The following is an 18508-nucleotide window of genomic DNA, read 5'->3' on the forward strand; positions in this document are numbered from 1 at the left end:
GAATAGGGTCTTTGTGTCTTGCGAACGACAGCCGGCGCGATATACAATAACGGTGCCCCAAGATTTCTCACGTAGCGCAGGACCACAGGTTGCGGCTGCTGATCCTGCGTAAATGCATCTCGCGCTGCGCGTTTGAAGGAATAAACCGAGGCTTCATCGAGGCTTACCTTGTATAATTCACGGTGCGAAAAATCTCCGATTTGATTAAGGATCTAGCATTGACTAAGAACATAATTGATAACGATAAGTTATTGGTGCCCGCGGGCAGGAAGCCGAAGAAACTTATGCTTCCTCTAAAAGGAAGAGCATTGCTAATTATGAAAACGTAATTGAATTACTTACGCTTTCTTACAATGCACGCTTTCAGAAAGATTAACTGATTTTCAAACATTAATTGCATCTTGCATAATTCTATAAAGAGATGTAATGTTTCTTTGTTGGAGGGAAATTACAAAGTACGCGCTAATTGGAGTCGTTTGGGTACAATCTTGGGATTCGTTCTTCGACGAGTGCGATTGTATTTGTAATATTTTTCGCACCAAGTTCCCCCGCAAATGAAAAAGCAAAATACATCAAACTAATATATAATTAATACTGAGCCTTTTTAAAAAGCGCTCGCCGCTGCAAAAAATCAGCGACTTGTTGCGCTCGCGATGCATTAATCGCACTTTAATTGCGACAGTACGATTTCTGCGTGGTCATTCCTCAAGACATAATAAATCCGCGCGAAACGCATCACCGGCGGACGTTGATGGATGACAATCGCCGATTGGTATCCGCGGACGTGGAAACGGAAAGCAGAAAAAAATACCGAGAGGAGGAAAAAAGGATCGATGCTAGAGAGAGAGAGAAGAAGAATGCATCGGTACACGTCGGTGATGTAACGCCGTTATGAATATGTACAAAATAACAAACGACGTGCTGTACAAAAGGAACACTGACAGCCGGTGTTGTACCGTTCCGCGCGCGGCGCGTATTCCGCTCTCGTGTCACGGTGTCACCGTTGTTGGCGGCACGTGAGTCCACTACGGAATTGCGTTTCGATTTCAACCACTTTTCGCCTGTTCGCGCGACCTCGTGTCGGCGCGGACCTCGAGCGGACGCGGAATACGCGAGGCGGGTAATAATAACGATATCGCGATATAATCGCGCTCCCGATTAAGACTTCGCCGGATTTCGAAGCTGGCACGCGCGCGCACTGAGAAAAAATCTGGTTGCATTAATTGGAATTCTGAGAGTAGATTCAACCATTATGTTGGAAAATGGACGAACCAGAATTCTTGTAGGAATTACCAGATGAATCTGATTAATTTCTTCCTGCTAAAGTTATCAAATTTTCTGGTTAATAATACTAAATAATAATACTAAATAATACTAAACTCACTAGCACCAAGTCGTCTAAAATTTTTTTCCATCTCTCTAATCGCAAAAGTGTTTAATATTCTAAATTCCAACACGATTATTGCATAAATTCAATCCAGATTATTGAATAAATTATTTTAAATTCAGTTTGTTAGAAATTAAACTGAAAAACAGTGCACTGAGAAAAAAATCTGGTTGCATTAATTAGAATTCTGATAGATTCAACCAGTATGTCTGTTGGAAAATGGACGGATCAGAATTCTTGTAGGAATTACCAGATGAATCTGATTAATTTTTTCCTGCTAAAGTTACCAAATTTTCTGGTTAATAATACTAAATAATAATACTAAATAATACTACTAAATAATACTAAACTCACCAGCACCAAGTCGTCTAAAATTTTTTCCATCTCTCTAATCGCAAAAGTGTTTAATATTCTAAATTCCAACACGATTATTGCATAAATTCAATCCAGATTATTGAATAAATTATTTTAAATTCAGTTTGTTAGAAATTAAACTGAAAAACAGTGCACTGAGAAAAAAATCTGGTTGCATTAATTAGAATTCTGATAGATTCAACCAGTATGTCTGTTGGAAAATGGACGGATCAGAATTCTTGTAGGAATTACCAGATGAATCTGATTAATTTCTTCCTGCTAAAGTTACCAAATTTTCTGGTTAATAATACTAAATAATAATACTAAATAATACTACTAAATAATACTAAACTCACCAGCACCAAGTCGTCTAAAATTTTTTTCCATCTCTCTAATCGCAAAAGTCTGTTTAATATTCTAAATTCCAACACGATTATTGCATAAATTCAATCCAGATTATTGAATAAATTATTTTAAATTCACTTTGTTAGAAATTAAACTGAAAAACAGTGCACTGAGAAAAAAATCTGGTTGCATTAATTAGAATTCTGATAGATTCAACCAGTATGTCTGTTGGAAAATGGACGGATCAGAATTCTTGTAGGAATTACCAGATGAATTTGATTAATTTCTTCCTGCTAAAGTTACCAAATTTTCTGATTAATAATACTAAATAATAATACTAAATAATACTAAACTCATCAGCACCAAGTCGTCTAAAATTTTTTCCATCTAATCTCAAAGTCTGTTTAATATTCTGAATTCCAACATGATTATTGCATAAATTCAATCCAAATTATTGAATAAATTATTTTAAGTTCAGTTTGTTAGAAATTAAACTGATAAACAGTGATGCAAGAAGAGGATGCAGCTCAAACACACGCAATCAGAGAGCTAGCGTCCTCTTTCTGGCACTACTGCTCGTAAGAGAAAAAAAATATACTTTGGATTTAATGTTAATACTAGTTCTTTATATACATTTCATGGCAAATATTTAATACGAGTAAAGTTAAGAGTGATTCGCCGCGTAGCGACAAGCAAAGAAGTTAATGCAACAAGAAATTTTATAGATTCAAACAGAAGATACTAACCAAATTCTTATAGTAAAATCTATTAAACGTTCTAATTATAAAAAATCGAGTCTTATCATGATAACTAGAAATTCTTGTTTGATTTAATCAAAATGCCTTCAATTATATATGTCTTGTGGGTACAATCAAACGATTTTTCTCAGTGCGGTTTTTTCTCAGTTTCGCGGATAAAACAACGGAGGCGATCAATATCGATCCGAAAAAAATGGCAAGAGTGCACGATGAGTAGGGGACGATAGGGAGAGACGAGTTAAATTATCGATCTTTATTTTTATCGCATTTTGTTAAAAGATGCGATCCCTCGAGTAATCGGGCGGACATCGTGTGAGCGCGGAACGATAGAGGATCAAGATCGTCCTTGGGATTACTTGGGACGTGTAACCCGCTGCGCAAGGAGAGTCGAGGAGCTTAGCTGAAATCTGAACGCGAATTCCATGAAGCCTAACTATGCGAATCAGGCCGCTCGTGATAACATCTGCAATTCCTTTTGTATCATCGCCGGATTCCGACGCGTACGTTCCGCGGTCATACATAATAAAAGGAACAACCGTGAATGAAACAAAAGCGAAGAGGACCGCTGCAACGTTGGGGAATTTCGTTGTTAAGGTGGCACTGCGCATCACCGATGCCAGGCAGGAAGTGGGAACCGGCGAGGGGCCCCGACGACGGAGCGACGAGGGGGACGAGGGGGCGGGGGAGGGCATTGCCGACGTTGCATTGTGGGAGTGAGCGGGCGAGCGAAATGAAAAAAAAAAAAAGGCATTATAGCATTATGCGAACGTATGGGGCCCTAGTGACGCATTTACACGGCTGTTATTATTCTCCCTGACCTCTCCCCCTCTCTCCCCTCCCTTCCCCTCTTCGTCCAGCCGATAGCTAGAAATGTAGGTGCTTATGATATCCGCCGCCGTGTACGACTGACTGTTCTTCTCGAAATATGCAACATATGCTGTCCAGCTGCGTCTATGTGTGTGATTTTTCGATATAATGGAATGCGAGTTAACGGTTGGAGGAAAAAAAATGGCACTTTGTAAACGGGCGGTAAAATAAATTTGATATTTTTTCGGTTTCGATTTTCAACGAGTAGTCAGGTCGATCGAACGTAAATCGTCAAATGTAAATCGGGAAACGTACCTTGATATAACACTCGAGAGAGAGCATTATCTCCTTCCTATCTCTTTCTTCCCCCTTTTCGTGCGAACAAGTGCGCTAACCAATTCGGCGCTATCAGATGCATGTTCATTGATCTATTTACTTAGACCGTACAAAGCACGAGGGGATACAGACGAGATGATCTCATCGTGTATTCTCCTCTTTATCGCGCTCGTTGAAAATCCTCGGGCGAAATGCTCCGGCATCGGGAACTAATGACAGATTAGTTTGTTACGGCTTTCGTCCACAGGTAGGCCGCACCGATATACGCGTGATTATTTATTGTGCGGACAGATTGGATCATTCAGAGCGCGCCGATGGGGGTCCCACATGAAGGGGAATCGACCCCACCGCGGGAATAACTCGATTTGCGATATAACTTTCAATTTCGCGTAGATTTACGTGAGAAGTCGATGTAATTTCGCGCGTATCACGTAACTTTTGACGGAACATCCGATACTCGCAATTTTTAATATTTTCTCCAATTAATATTGTTTTAATTTAACAAACATTTCCGGAATGAGAGACTAAAAAATATTTCTTATTATTTCTGGTGGAATAAATTAGACATTAATATCGGCGGAGCAACTTTTTATAGATACGGTTAATGATTGACTATTATCTCGTAAATTACGACGGAATGCTACAAATGTTACGGCTATGTGAACTATTTCACTGACTTCGTTTTGTATCATTAATCGCGCCGTCATCATCGCCGTCGTCGTAATTGCATTTAATTGTCCAGTCTCCGCTTCGATCAGACGAAGGATGAGTTACGATAAGGTCAACGATGAAGAACATATATCACACGTAATATAATTGCAGCTGAGTGACACTTGTTGACATAATTTGCCAAATTAAATTTTAACGTGTGTCATAATAGAATTATGACAAAATGTTTGACAAATGACTATTTAATTTGGTTGATTTTATAAACGAAATGAAATTGCATTTCCATACAATTTATTGATATCGAGCAGTGGTAGTTGACACAAGATATGATACTCGAAATAAATATTGTGCAAAAATAATTTGCCATTATCGACATTGCATTATCAAGTCGAGAATTACATTTTTTTTCGCTAATCGCGCGTTATATTTACGACAAGTGAATTTAATCCACTGGCCGCACCACACGTACGTCATCTCGGCCAATATTGGCAAGGCAAACACTATCGATTCGAAATCGATCCACCCAGGACCTTACCTAATCCACACAAAACAAGAAACAACAAATATGCAACTAAAGCCGCAGAAAAGATACTCTTCATATTTACTTTATACATTTTCAAATTATTAATATCTTATTAATACTCGTGGAACGCGATTATTATCGCCTTTGTCGATGAATCTTCGAAACATTTCTTAGTAACGACCCAAAGTCTGACGTCACATCCGCAGTTCCAGCCATCCAAAAAGAAGGTCGCAACTTCTAACGACTCATCCTTCCGCAGTCCCCTCTTCCCTCCCCCTCCTCCATCTTCATATTAGATATAGCGACTCCAAATCATCGAGCTGCATCGCGACCCAAGGATGCAGTCCCGACGCGGATCGAATTGCGGTGGGAGAACGTTTCCATTTATACAGAGATAATATTACTCCTAGAATGCCACTCATACATATTAAACAGCATCGCCTTCGATCCGCGGTGCATTTTTTTCGTCTAAAATCTTACCTGTCCCCCTCGATTGCGAGTCTCCCCGCCACCTTCCTCCCGTCCCTGCCCATCGGCATCCTCTCCCGCCCCTCGGGCGACGATCCATCGCTCATTGAGTATGCATCGGCGATATATCGACAGCGCGGACTGTTACCGAGTCCCTCGCCCGCGGCGACGTCGGAAGCCCGTTGCTGGTCGCGGCAGCAACGGCGTCCTCGTTTCCTTTTTTTTTCTTTTTTTTTGTTGCCCGCACGAGGCCAGGCGAGGCGAAGAGCGACCACCGGCTGGCTGTTTCGCGCGTTGCAATTTTTGCTCGCCCGACGGCCGGAGAGGCCACGTAACGCGCGCGTCTAAGTCCGGCTGAGAGATATAACGACAGCTTGCCACCGTGGCCGGTGCCCGTCGGCGTCAGGATGCATTCGTATCCCTCGACCGTCCGTTCCCTCGGTTACGCTTCCTTTTCACCCGCGCGACGCGACGCAGTCCTTTGGTAGATTCCGCTCCCGTTGTTGTAACGTTTGCTGGAGCAAAAGCGATTTTGATTACCACCTCGCCTCCGCTGCCAGCAGACGGCTCTATAACTCACTCTCTCGCAGTGTGATTTGATTTATTTCTATAATTATCTTTAGCATCGGTGTGCGGCTTCTTTCTATGTAGGTTGCGCGAAAACTTTCTCGGATCTTTGATGTAACAAAATAAAATTCGTATAAACTAAATGATATCATTTGTAAATTAATATTCATATAAACTGAATGATATAATTTGTAAATTATTCGTATAAACTAAATGATATAATTGCATAGAAGTTAAATAGAGCCTAAAAATTATGCGGAGATAGAAATAATATTGCTACGCACATCCGTTTGAGGATACTTTAAATAGCATGTTAATAATTCTTATGAAATAGTTTGCCGATATTAAATATATGTAGGACAAAATTTAATTAATTGACATTAGAGATTTGCAGATTTTGTTCGAGTGTTATATTTAGTATAATTATATATAATATATTTAGTATAAAAACCTGTCAATATATATAAATAATTAATTTCACATTTTTTTCATTTGTGCGGCACGCAAATTATGCGAAAGATTTAAGAGAAAGAATGCTAATAATGAAATGCAAGTAGTAAATCATTCAAGATCGAACTTGTCATCGTATCGCTTTGCGAAAATAATTATTATCATTCCAAACACATTTCGCACAATTATGTTTTCACATAAGCGTTTCAATATCGGTTCGACTGGACTGAAATAAAATTACACAGACTTATTCATATATAACATAATATAAACATATTGATGCAGCAATAAATATACATTAGAAAAATTGATGCAATATTAAATTCTAATTAGTAATATTAAAGTATTTAGAGAAATTATTGGAATTATTTTCAATATTAAAAAAGAAAAAGATAGCAAATAATTAAGATGAAAAAGGCGGATAAATGTACCCTATCTTAGCTGCACCGCACGTGAAATACAATCATTATACGTGATCTTTTTCTTCAAGTACAATGATCGAGAGAAGAAAGAGGAGAGCGACCCAACATATTCGACGACACCTGGAAAAAAGATATTAATTAGAGCTTTACGTCGACACGCGCAACTGCATCCCACATGTCGCGAGAGAGAGAGAAGCCGCTGACGACTCGAAAAAAGACACGAGCCCCTATATTATCCTCGCGAACGAAGGCGCATCCCTTAGCGTCGATGCGCGTCGTGCCCTGTCAACGTCAGCTGTAAATATCAATAAACAAACCGCGACGAGAGCGCGAATCCGCTTCTTCCCGACCGGCCGGTCGAGCCGGCCGGTCGAGCGAAATAAAGCACGTCGGGACCGGGTTTTAGCACTGCTGGCCTTTGTCGGTGAGTTTTTCAACGAGCAATTAGAAAGAGATTTATCTGCACCGACACGCCGGGCGCACGCTCGCCGGAGGAAGTCCAGTCGATGCTGCCGCGGCATATTTTTCGCGATGATATGTAGCACGCATGTACAGGGTGCGCCTCGAAATCACCGAACGCCTCGAGTCGCGACGCAGATGCGATGGGTTTCATTAACCGTTTTTGCGCAATCGGTTCTCGTATCACGTACCTATTAAAATCCGTCCGGTTGCTTTACTCCGGAGAGAATGTTGATGCGAGATTAATCTGTCGTTAAAATCAAAGACGAGGCTTCCGAGACACCCTGTATATCTCGTAGGTACGCGCGTAGTATCTGTATCGGTCGAGGCGTTTCTTCTGGTAGCTCGTGCCGTGATTTTAATGAAGAGGCCACGGCGGAGTGTGACGACGCGTGTTTCGCAAAACTAGAGCCGCGGTTTATTCTTCTACTTTCTTAGCTCTTATGTATAATGCAAGAGCGCCGTGCCGTACCTGCCGATTAGTCTCGGCTTTTCGATCCGCCCTGGGTGCATCATTGTACATCGTTGTTGTGCGTATTAGGAAAATGAGTGGAAAGTGAAATCTGCATCAATATGACGCAACTGGTCGGCAGGTGCGTTACGTTTGATTACACGCTGCAAATATCTCTTATATCTTATTTGCAAGTCTCTCTCCATTCGAATAGTTAATCTATATAAGAGAGAAAGAGAGAGAGAGAGAGAGGGAGAGAGAGAGGGAGAGAGAGAGGCAGGTTTCTCGGTCAGTCTTTTTTTGCTCGATCTATAATTGCATAAATCAATTTCTTTGCCGTTAGTCATTTTATTTGGTACCTTTATCGAACAATCGTAATGCATTGTTTAATAAAGAGACCTACCATTATTCACCTCGCCAACTCGTGATTCCTCCATTGCGCAAGGCTTTAAAGCGATATATGCACATACGTATATTCATGTCGTCAACTTTTTACACCTTGAACGTCAATCAAAAGCTGGACAGTACTTTAATTAACTAAGTCAAAAGCAAGATGCTAAAGAGGTAGGAAAGGTTGCATCGAGAGTAATGCAACATCATATGAGTTCATTAAAAATTAAGAGACTCATCTAATTGCAATAAAAAAAAACCTGTTTACATATCGTTCTCTCACCTCTTATAAAAAAAATGTTATTACCAGTCTATGCATTGAATAAATTGATTAAATAAATGTGATTAAATAAATGTTGTACTAATAAAGCAATAATAGAAAAGGGTCGTTCAATTTTTACTTTTTTCGCACACGAAATTTTGCGAATAATTGCTTTGTCGTCTAATTAATAATTAATTCACCTCTTATAAAAAAAATGTTACCAGTCTATGCGTTGAATAAATTGATTAAATAAATGTTGTACTAATAAAGCAATAATAGAAAAGGGTCGTTCAATTTTTACTTTTTTCGCATACGAATTTTTGCGAAGAATTGCTTTGTCTAATTAATAATTACTTCACATATGTACGTCGGCACATGATTTATCTCACAATTTACATTCTTACCGCGTACATATGCCAAGGCATTGTTCGCCGGGGTTAAGATTGCCGTGAATGGAAAGTAATCTTTAATTGTGAAAAAATCTCTCTCGTGTGTTTGGTGAATAGCTGCGCGCGTATTCGCTGTATTCATTTTGCGTTTCACGACCGCCGCGTTTGATCGACGTTGCGGTGGAATATCAGGTTGGATCGAGTAAGCCCGGATGGCTCGTAGCTGGATAGGCTCGTTAAAAAGTCATTAAGTCTAGCGCGCTATTAATAAAAAGGCATATATCTCTCTGTTTTCGCCCGAGTCATCCGGCCGAATACCTCTATTACATCGTGTGTGGGAGAATGACAGAGTCATGAGTATGTCAGGGGCAGAAAAACGTGCATACGGAAAGCTTCTAAAAATAATAATTGATCTCTTATTGACATGCATTGATACGAGAAACTTTATTCAACTTTTTCTCTCGTGGAAATTGAATAATCTATGGATTATTTAATAGATATATATGTTTAAAATATGTGTAATATTGGTAAATTTTAGGCGGAATGAAATGAAATATGCAGCTATTTTTACGGAATAGAGAGAGGATGTCGTGTCATTGGGACAAGGCCAAGTAGAACGGAGTTTTGAAACAATAAATTTTGTTTCGTTTCGACGACTTGAACGCGGTTACATATCGAAACATATGTCATGCAAAACGCGAATATATACTTGGCATATTCCTGCAGCACGTACACACACTCATGTTGGAGTTCCGCGACGGCAAGGCAAGGGTTACGTAAGATTGAGCTAGCACGTCACGTGCATACGGCACATGTGTGCGGATGCTGAGACAAAAAAAAATACGGCATGTGCAATCCTAGTGGCCGCGCGTGTGCACCGGTATATCAGGACGACAAAGCTGCCTGCCGCTGTGCGGTTCTATGCATCGCACGGAGGAGGCAAAAGAAACGACGATTACGAAACGACGAGCGTTCGTTTTTTTTCTTAAATCTAACTCGTGGCGGTACGCGCGGAGCAATGATGCGAAGCATCGGATTAGATTCAGGCATACCTGCACATCATCGTACAGTTGGAAGGTGTATTTCCATGGTCGAATCGATAATCGGACGGTGTATCTCGGTGGAAAATGTAATTTTCGTAATTTTATTTTGATAATGATTTCGTGAATCGATTCTCGATGGCTTAAGGAAACCCGAGAAAATAATACATCGATAATTAACGTAATGTTAACTATGATAATTATTAATGATATAAATTATCTGATGAATTTCGATGACTATATGTTCAAAAAATGATTTATAAATATTATATAAAATTTATCATGTAAGAAACGAGACATTTCGTTAAAATTATGTTAATTAAAGACGTGTTTTTTTATTCTGATACATGTTTTCTATTCTGATACATGTTTTCTATTTACTTAATTCTAGAGTTATAAATGTTTAACATATAAATTTTTAATACGCAAGAGTCTAGTTTTTTATAAATTAATTGTCGTTTTATTATGCAAATGTATGCATATAGGCGATAACAATCTTTAAAAAATAATCTTGAAATATTGAATGCTAATATATGTTAATAGGTATTCAACATAATGTAATAATTTATTTATAGTATATTCTGTCTAATAACATTTTTCTGTCTAATCACTATTTTTTGCCCCCAGAGAGTTCTTCTTTTATATTTTTCATTCTCGCCATTTATTCTTTTCAATATCTTGGAAGATTGGAAGACAAAGTTATTTTCATTATGATAAAATCAGAAACAACTCCATCATAATATTGACAAGGCTACTTACGTATATTTATTTCTGTTAGTATTTTAAATCAATCCTCTTATAAGATTATAAAGATTTCTGAATTTTATCTTCATTTTTTTTCTTGAACATCCTATTTCAAAGATCTTGATTTCCGCTTGCAGGTGAAAATCTGGTTCCAAAACAGAAGGAGTAAGTACAAGAAAATGATGAAGGCAGCGCAGCAGGGCGGGGGTGGCGGTGGTGGCCAGCATGGCAGCCTTCTAGCCGGTGGCACCGCTCTACCCGGAGGACCATCCCCTCAACCTGGTCAACCCGGAAGTCTCATGCAAGGTGGTGAGTCGCTTTATAATTACATAAATAGAATGCAACGATGTAGATTAAAATCTAGAAAAATAATAAAAAAATCTCTTATCGTGCACTTAATTGACGTTTCGGAAGAGCGTGCAGCTGATCGATCAAATCGCTTTCCCGATCGATCGATCCATTTCCGCGATCGCGATCGCTTATGCATCTTTAATCGAGCAAACGTTCACGGATGTTAATTGAATGTCACCGGTATAAACGTGTGCGATGATTGCACGGTTGACGAGGGGAGGAGGGAGGGCTACTCCATCACTTATTATCGCATCATCGTCGCAATCTGCGCGCGAATGTGCCTCTCTTCTTTCGTAATTACAATACTAATAATCCGATGCAATTTTCGCGAGCTGCGTTTACTATCGCGCGATATTTCGCTACCGCCCGGTTGTCTCTTTCTGCGGCTAACGGGTAATCTAAATTTACCTCATGAGTGATTTATTCAGAAATGCGCTCTACGAAAGAGGCAATCACCGTAATTAACCCCATCTTGAGAAATTTCTCCTGCCAGAAGTACATTCGACATAGCGAAATTTGTTATGCACTTCCCAATGCGTGTCATTATACTTCATTCTGTGATTTAGGTCGACGGTATAAATTCTATCTTTTTGCACATACACACGCACATATATTGAGAGATTATTTTATTTATATAAAAAAATTTTATTATTCTATTATATTTATTATTTTATTTTCTTATTATTTTATTTATATAAAAGAAATTCTACGTATCATATGTTTGTATTTTTTAATTATTTTTATTGCACCTGATGATTCATTTCGTTGCATTTTGGATCGATAGATTGTTACAGATTGTTAAGCGGTTTTTATATAAAGTTAATGTATTAAATTAGTCTTACGCTAATATTTTTCTTGAAATAAACGTCGCAACAATTTAAGCGTACAGGTGAATGCGTGTACTTTATAATGTACTTCATTACTTACACTAATGAGTACAAAGCTTCAACCGTTTCGTGCTTAAGAATAGCATCAAGGTAACAAAGTTTCGGGAAAAGGATAAAAATCAGAGCGTTTCTAAACGGCGGAATGTCACGGAAGCGTGACGTATACACAGTCAGGGATGAACTATGCACGTACACCTTGCATTCTCTCTTGGAACAGACCCCAACTTAGCTAGCCCGCGGAATCGAGGCAATCGCGCAACCATCGTGGAAACTCTTTCCCGTCTCGTGACAGCTACCAGATGCATTAGCGCACAATGCATCCCTCGCGCTATTAATACAATTTACAACGCTGGTCCCATTGAAGGCGCGCACAGCTGCACGTGCAAGGGCGCGACTTGAATGCGACAGAGGCGAGAGACTCGCGAGAGAATCTGCGAGCGGGCCTGAAAACGGGGCTCCCCCGGTTCGCGTTTGTGTTGCAGGAGGCGGAAGTTCCGTGTCGGGCAGCCCGACGACGGGTTACTTGGGTGGCATGGGTGGCGGGGGCGGCGGTCACACCCCCGGCAGCTCGAGCCCCGGAAGCGAGATGTCGCCTCAGCACAACGAGAGCCCGCCGGCGCCGTCCTGGCCGGGCGAGATGAAGCACCATCCGCATCCGCACGCGCCGCCCCACACCCATCATCACCCGCACACGCCCGGGCATCATCCACCGCCACCGCCACCGCCGCCACATCACGCAGGCTACATGCCGCAGTACTCCTGGTATCAGGCGGACCCCAATCCCGGGCTACTCACGTAAGTCGCCGCTTTTTCAAATCGCGAACAGATCGATATCGATGGAGGTTTGATGCATCCTTTAGAAGCTGACGATATTATTACATCTCTAAAAGTGGTAGTTTTCTTTGAAGATAAATTGAATACGATTTGAGAAATTAAAGAGAAATATTGAAATTAAATATTTATAAAGAAATATTGGCTTTGGATATTTTAATATCCAAAATACGCATAAAAATAAATTAATTAAGATACTTAATAAGACACTTTGTCTTTATAATAATAAATCTATTTTAGAAGATAAAGATAGTTATATGAGATAAATGAATATTGTTGTGCTCTATAGAAGTAATCTGTTGAATTTATGACGTGTAAACAGCATTTCTTAAAGTCGCCGCTTTTTCAAATCGCGAACAGATCGATATCGATAGAGGTTTGATGCATCCTTTAGAAGCTGATGATATTATTACATCTCTAAAAGTGGTAGTTTTCTTTGAAAATAAATTGAATGCGATTTGAGAAATTAAAGAGAAATATTGAAATTAAATAATTATAAAGAAATATTGGCTTTGGATATTTTAATATCCAAAATACGCATAAAAATAAATTAAGATACTCAATAAGACACTTTGTCTTTATAATAATAAATTTATTTTAGAAGATAAAGATAGTTATATGAGATAAATGAATATTGTCGTGCTCTATAGAAGCAATCTGTTGAATTTATGACGTGTATTGAGTAAACAACATTTCCTAAAGTCATCGCTTTTTCAAATCGCGAACAGATCGATATCGATGGAGGTTTGATGCATCCTTTAGAAGCAGACGATATTATTACATTTCTAAAAGTGGTAGTTTTCTTTGAAGATAAATTGAATGCGATTTGAGAAATTAAAGAGAAATATTGAAATTAAATCATTATAAAGAAATATTGGCTTTGGATATTTTAATATCCAAAATACGCATAAAAATAAATTAAGATACTCAATAAGACACTTTGTCTTTATAATAATAAATTTATTTTAGAAGATAAAGATAGTTATATGAGATAAATGAATATTGTCGTGCTCTATAGAAGCAATCTGTTGAATTTATGACGTGTAATGAGTAAACAGCATTTCCTAAAGTCATCGCTTTTTCAAATCGCGAACAGATCGATATCGATGGAGGTTTGATGCATCCTTTAGAAGCAGACGATATTATTACATTTCTAAAAGTGGTAGTTTTCTTTGAAGATAAATTGAATGCGATTTGAGAAATTAAAGAGAAATATTGAAATTAAATCATTATAAAGAAATATTGGCTTTGGATATTTTAATATCCAAAATACGCATAAAAATAAATTAATTAAGATACTCAATAAGACACTTTGTCTTTATAATAATAAATTTATTTTACAAGATAAAGATAGTTATATGAGATAAATGAATATTGTCGTGCTCTATAGAAGCAATCTGTTGAATTTATGACGTGTAATGAGTAAACAGCATTTCCTAAAGTCGTCGCTTTTTCAAATCGCGAACAGATCGATATCGATGGAGGTTTAATGCATCCTTTAGAAGCTGACGATATTATTACATCTCTAAAAGTGGTTATTTGAAGATAAATTGAATGCGATTTGAGAAATTAAAGAGAAATATTGAAATTAAATCATTATAAAGAAATATTGGCTTTGGATATTTTAATATACAAAATACGCATAAAAATAAATTAATTAAGATACTCAATAAGACACTTTGTCTTTATAATAATAAATTTATTTTAGAAGATAAAGATAGTTATATGAGATAAATGAATATTGTTGTGCTCTATAGAAGCAATCTGTTGAATTTATGACGTGTAATGAGTAAACAGCATTTCCTAAATGTCTATATTTAATAAAAGCTTTATCCGTATAGTCGCTATAACTCGGTATCGATGATTTTTATGCGAGCAGTGTTGAATAGTATTTCGATAATAGACATTTTCAATTTGAAATTAAAATGCGACGCGTCAATCAGCGCACCTCAATGCAAACTGGTACTGCCAGTCACATGTCCCCTTGGGACACGCTAGATGTTTCTTCTATTCACCAAGAACCAACATGACACGACAAATTTACCTTACTTACCTTGCCGTAATATTCATCGCACTGTGATTCCGGAAGCTTCAAAGTTACCGCATATCTTTTTAATAATATAATAACGGCGAGAATCGACGTGAAGTGTGTATGTGGTAGCACAGGCATAAAAAATATATTTTTTAAAGCAGAGAAAGAAAAAACGAGATAAATGTCTATCTGTAGATTTATACCAAAAGACATGATATATTTCTCTTTAATACACCTGACTTGAAATCAATTATTGAAACATTCATAATTAAATTTTTATTCATGGGCGATAAATATCAATTTGATAAAGAAGTTGGATGGATACAATAATTGAATCTTTGAAAATTTCGCGAAATATCTCATGCTTCAATCCTCCCTAACGAAACGATCATCTGTGCGTTTTACAGGGTATGGCCAGCGGTTTAACGAAGACGACCCTCGAACTGAGTTCAGGTGAAACACCTCTTCGTGGCACCGTGGACGTGCTCCAGCGGTCTCGCCCCAAAGTGTGAATATGTGTAGCGCCTCTCGTGAGGAAAAATTGAATGTTAATATTGTTTCTAATTGTCTAACAAAATCCGCATGCCGGTATCCGTGCGGGCCGTCCGTCAAAGTGAGAACAGTACGAACAGTGCGGCATGGTGTGTGACACGCACGTACGCGCCCTTTAGCGAAATATTAATAATAATAATATTAATGAGATGAGTAATATGTGCAACCACAAATGCCGGTCTTAGACCGACAATGGCGCGCTGTCAAAGAATGTTTCCGACGAGACACTTCTAAGCTAACGAAGAGGACCGAATTTCCAGCCAACGTGGACTAGAGATGTCAATGGAGCAAATCATGAACGGTTCGTGTGCATCGTGTGCATGGCTTTTGACTGATAAGTGACATTGTTTCGGTGCGCGCTGTTCCGTTGGAAAGAAAAACGAGACGTTGTTTTCCCGGCATGGATTCAGTGTTGGTTGGAAGAAGAAAGGAGCGACGTTGTATGGTGAAGTAAATATATAAAATGGGTGATAATATATAATGTCGATAGCAATGGTTTATGACATAAAATTGCCGAAAATTGGCTCCGACGAATGACGTCGTTTTCGTTTGATGATCTCGATGTCCGATTTACGAGTTTGGAGGGTACTTGTAACGCTTCGCGTATAATTGAGTGATTATCACGACTGTAACGCTTTTCGTGTTTGACAAGTAATCGTTGTCGCAAAAAAATATAAAAGTCGCGAGAAATCTTTTTCCTGGGAAAGTAAAATGGCTTCTATATGTCTGTTCGTGTCGACCATCGCAATTACGTGCATCGGATCTAATTTGATTGCTACGGTTAATTATAAGCAAAGATTGTCTCCAAGTAATTGTTTCCATTGTGAAAATGTTGTCCATAATGTTTGTCAATTGCGTGAAATTGCGTACCGGTTTTAATTGCTACAATTAATTGTTAATTAAACCACAAGAGTTACGCGATACAATTATTTTCTATGAAAACATATTGAGTCGACGTTACCGCTGCAATTACCAAAACTAATCGAATCACGTGAAACACAATTAGATGTTAAATAATTGTATTTATATATGTCAGAAGTCTTAAATCTGCAATCTGTAGAAAGATATTTCCTTTATCTTTCATTTGTCAAAATGAAATAATTTCTAATTTAACATTTCGATTTAATATTTCAACATTTTAAATATTGAGTTGCAGATTTTTTATTAGCATTATTAAAAATTGCTTTCTTAAACTTAGTTGTCAGATATGATAAAGTATTTAAACTCGTTCAACTTCTTATTCTTAATTTTGACGAATCTCGATGGTTATCGAAAAACGATAATATGATGGCAATAAATATGACATCCACGATGAAAATACGAATACGCGAGTCAAATTTGAAATTCTACACCGGTGCTGGCTTCTGGTAATTACATTTATTTCCAGAACAAATCCTGTCAAATAGCAGGATCAAATCGAGCAATCTTTTTATACGGCTCGATCAACACGCGATTTTCGTCACTTTTCTGAATCTAGCACGATCGTGCATCTCTAAAGACCAATTTCTGTCTCATCGTAAATGTCAATTGCCGATGACGTTAGGCGGATCGATCCTTTGTGACAGTTGCCCAACAACCGAGAGCGCAACCGACCTACTTCGTGCCGTATTTCGCGCGGTAGAGATGGAGAGGAACGGCAAGATTGGCAGAACTTCTTTGAGAGAAGATAAACGTGGGATGAGGTAGGGGGAGGGAGAGAAGCGGAGGAAAAAGAGAGACAATGTTGCATAAACTCGTTGAGCAGTCGTTCCTCAAGGCAGTTGGAAGTAATGAAATCCTAATGACATTTTCGTGAGTCAAACGATCTCGGCAATCACGGTGGCTCGCTATAATCACCGGTCCCTTCTTCCCGGATGAGGCAACCGGCCGCGGCCTCCTCCTTCGAGGAAAGAAGCGCGCGAGAGATGAACGGACGTTGGGGGTTGAGTTGGAAGAAAAATCGTTATCTCGGCTAGCGAGTTGCCGAATTCATTAAGAACTTTGGAAAATATATAAAGAAGACGTTGCTTGAATTTTCGATTAGTTGCCTAGATTGTGATTTCTTTTGTAACTCAATTTAATGCGCGATTTGTTAGATTTTTTTAGTTGCAATATTTTACCATAACGAACCGAGAATTCTTATTTTAAAAGTAGCTAATTTCAAAAATATTTATTTATTTAATCTTATTTACACGAGGAGTATGATTTTGTTTAATGTAAATTTTACAAATTAAGAAATCTCACAAGAATGAAAAGGAATGGTTTGCTGCTTCTCTTTTTTCTTCCATTATCGGATTGCGATCTATGCTCGAATTGAAAACTGGGCATCCGAATGCGCGACCTGTCGAGCTGCGGGCGAATAATGCGGCGGTCTGTTTTGCGCTGTTTCTTCTTCGTCGTCCTCCGTCAGCCATATTGGGTCACCCTTGCCATCTTGCGTCGTGCAATATCTAGCTTTCCAAGAGGCGATGCCAAACCGCAAAAACGACGGCTGTGGCTTGCAACCGCGGGAAACTGGGAGGGTCGGCGGGCCCCACCGCTGACCTAGATCCACTGTCTTGTCGGTGCAACAATGGTCGTCTCATGAGAACGCGTGGTCCCACACGGTCCCTTTCCTTCCTGATTCTGCCTTTTCCTTCGCTCTGATTGACGGTACCGTTCGGCACATGTCGCGATGCGCGCTGAAACGCGCCGAGTCTTGGTTTCGCACAAACAAAGTTTATACCCACGCAAGATCTGGAAAGTTTATACATATCTTCTAAACCTCTCCTAATGGATTCAAAATTTCAGCCTAAAAACTTTCATTCTATAGACGCTTTATCACAACGTGACATTTCTTATGCATACGTTATCTCCGACCGGAATTTGATCGAACGCGATAATGTCCCGCGCAAGTACATTACGTAAGTGCAACCCGTAAATTAGTACTATTTGCATGATCCAAAGTTGCATCGAATTCTCGAGACTGGACGAGAGGAATCCAGATACGAGACGGCAGTATACAAATTCGTGTTGCAGATTCATATAGAGGTACAATCACGTGTCTACAACGAAT

The 18508-nt window shown here is 38.9% G+C and overlaps 1 protein-coding gene across 6 annotated transcripts in view; it reads left to right on the forward strand.

Annotated features, from left to right (window-relative positions):
• The window catches only part of LOC105255594 (homeotic protein distal-less), a 103352-nt gene extending 85331 nt beyond the window's left edge, over positions 1-18021 (forward strand). For 4 of the 6 annotated variants that reach the window (XM_025412727.1, XM_025412731.1, XM_025412738.1 and 1 more), the window contains exons 4-6: positions 10959-11130; positions 12542-12854; positions 15330-18021. In XM_025412727.1, coding sequence (XP_025268512.1) covers positions 10959-11130; positions 12542-12854; positions 15330-15348 — 504 coding nt within the window. In that variant the 3' untranslated portion in view covers positions 15349-18021. Of the gene's footprint in view, positions 1-10958; positions 11131-12541; positions 12859-15329 lie in introns of those variants that run through there. The other 2 variants (XM_025412729.1, XM_025412735.1) reach the window with 2 other exon arrangements.
• The last annotated feature ends 487 nt before the right edge of the window (positions 18022-18508 follow it).

The sequence above is a fragment of the Camponotus floridanus genome, unplaced genomic scaffold (assembly GCF_003227725.1).
Source record: "Camponotus floridanus strain SB8 unplaced genomic scaffold, Cflo_v7.5 scaffold11, whole genome shotgun sequence".
NCBI lineage: Eukaryota > Metazoa > Arthropoda > Insecta > Hymenoptera > Formicidae > Camponotus > Camponotus floridanus.